Source organism: Crocuta crocuta, unplaced genomic scaffold (genome assembly GCF_008692635.1).
Source record: "Crocuta crocuta isolate KB4526 unplaced genomic scaffold, BGI_CrCroc_1.0 scaffold234, whole genome shotgun sequence".
NCBI classification, from domain to species: domain Eukaryota; kingdom Metazoa; phylum Chordata; class Mammalia; order Carnivora; family Hyaenidae; genus Crocuta; species Crocuta crocuta.
Window position 1 is genome coordinate 2,755,446 of NW_027529647.1, and position 1,992 is coordinate 2,757,437.

The following is a 1,992-nucleotide window of genomic DNA, read 5'->3' on the forward strand; positions in this document are numbered from 1 at the left end:
CAAGCCTCGGCAGGTCCTTCCGCCAGGTGCCAGCCACTTCACGCCTCCCCAGACGCCCACGAAAGCCCAGCCAGGCTCCCCTCAAGCCCTGGGTGGGCCTCATGGTCCAGCCCCAGCCACAGCCAAGGTGAAGCCCACCCCGCAGCTGCTGCCACCGACAGAGCGCCCCATGTCACCCCGCTCGCTGCCTCAGTCACCCACACACCGCGGCTTTGCCTACGTGCTGCCCCAGCCCGTGGAGAGCGACGCAGGGCCAGCCGCTCCCGGGCCCTCGCCCGTGGCCGGTCCCCCACCCGTGCCCACGTTGTGCCTGCCTCCTGAGGCTGACGTGGAGCCGGGGCGGCCCAAGAAGCGTGCCCACAGCCTGAATCGCTACGCGGCGTCTGACAGTGAGCCTGAGCGGGACGAGCTGCTGGTGCCAGCCGCCGCAGGGCCCTACGCCACCGTCCAGCGGCGTGTGGGCCGTAGCCACTCAGTGCGGGCGCCCGCAGGAACCGACAAGAACGTCAACCGCAGCCAGTCCTTCGCTGTGCGGCCCCGAAAGAAGGGGCCGCCCCCGCCCCCGCCCAAGCGCTCCAGCTCAGCCATGGCCAGTGCCAACCTGGCAGATGAGTCGGCGCCAGACGCGGAGACGGAAGGGGCTGGGACCGAGGACAGCCGGCTGGGGGTCCGGGCACAGCGCCGGCGGGCCAGCGACCTGGCTGGCAGCGTGGACACAGGCAGTGCCGGGAGTGTGAAGAGCATCGCAGCCATGCTCGAGCTGTCATCCATTGGGGGCGGGGGCCGAGCAGCCCGCAGGCCCCCCGAGGGCCACACCATGCCTCGCCCCGCCAGCCCGGAGCCAGGCCGGGTGGCCACAGTGTTGGCCTCGGTGAAGCACAAGGAAGCCATTGGGCCTGATGGTGAGGTGGTGAATAGGCGCCGCACGCTCAGCGGGCCTGTCACGGGACTTCTGGCCACGGCCCGCCGGGGGCCTGGGGAGTCGGGGGGGCCTGCAGATCACGGCCACTTTGTGGAGGATGGTACCACTCGGCAGCGGTCTCGAGGACCAGCCAAGGGCGAGGCAAGTGGGGAGGGCCCGCCCCTGGCCAGAGTAGAGGCCAGTGCCACGCTCAAGAGGCGCATCCGAGCCAAGCAGAGCCAGCAGGAGAGCGTCAAGTTCATCCTGACTGAGTCTGACACGGTCAAGCGCCGGCCCAAGGCCAAGGAGCGGGAAGNCCTGATGCACCTTCCCCCGCTGCCCCCGCCTGACATGGATACCCGGAAGCCAGCCAAGCCGCCTGTTTCTCCCAAGCCTGTGCTGACTCAGCCCATTCCCAAGATCCAGGGCTCACCCACCCCTGCCTCCAAGAAGGTGCCGCTGCCAGGTCCTGGCAGCCCAGGTAGGTGCAGGGAGCCAGCTGGGGAGGGCACCCCCCACCTCCCCACTTCACAGTCTGAGGGGTTTTCCTCTTGAATTTGAGGAAGGCTGGGTGGAATGGGGTGGGAAAGTATCCTAGGACCCTCTCATCCACCCACCCGATGGACAGCACTGCCGACCCCAAATTGGGAGGAGGGTGGATGTTCGTCCCCTTGCTCGGTGGAGGAGGTACAGAAACTCATGGATAACAGCACCTGTTGGAGGGAAGACAGGTGCTGGGTCACGGAGGACTCTGGGAAGCTTGAGAGTGACCCCAGCACTAGAGAGGGGGCAGGCTTCGAAGCAGAAGGGTCAGAGGTGCAAAGGCCCTGTGGTATTCAAGCAACCCAACGGCCAGTGGCTGTGGCAGGCCACACCTGAAGGGGAAGGGGGGGGCGGACCGAGAAGGGTCTAGAAGCCGGTGACCCGAACAGATATGCATAGGGAGACGCGCCCCCTGGCGGCTGCAGGGAGCCTGGGGTCCGGGGGCAGCGGCGGTGCCCGGGCTGCGGCGTCTCGGTTCTCGAGGGCGAAGCGGAGCGTCGCGGCAGGGCTCTCCCGCCCCGGGTGCGAATCTCCTCCTCCCCGCAGAG

General features: G+C 68.3%; 1 protein-coding gene across 1 annotated transcript in view; it reads left to right on the plus strand.

The window, feature by feature from the left end:
- CASKIN1 (CASK interacting protein 1) overlaps positions 1-1,992 on the plus strand; it is a 9,253-nt gene that overhangs the window by 6,979 nt on the left and 282 nt on the right. Inside the window, 1 exon segment of the mRNA XM_077762780.1 lies at positions 1-1,434. Coding sequence (XP_077618906.1) covers positions 1-1,434 — 1,434 coding nt within the window.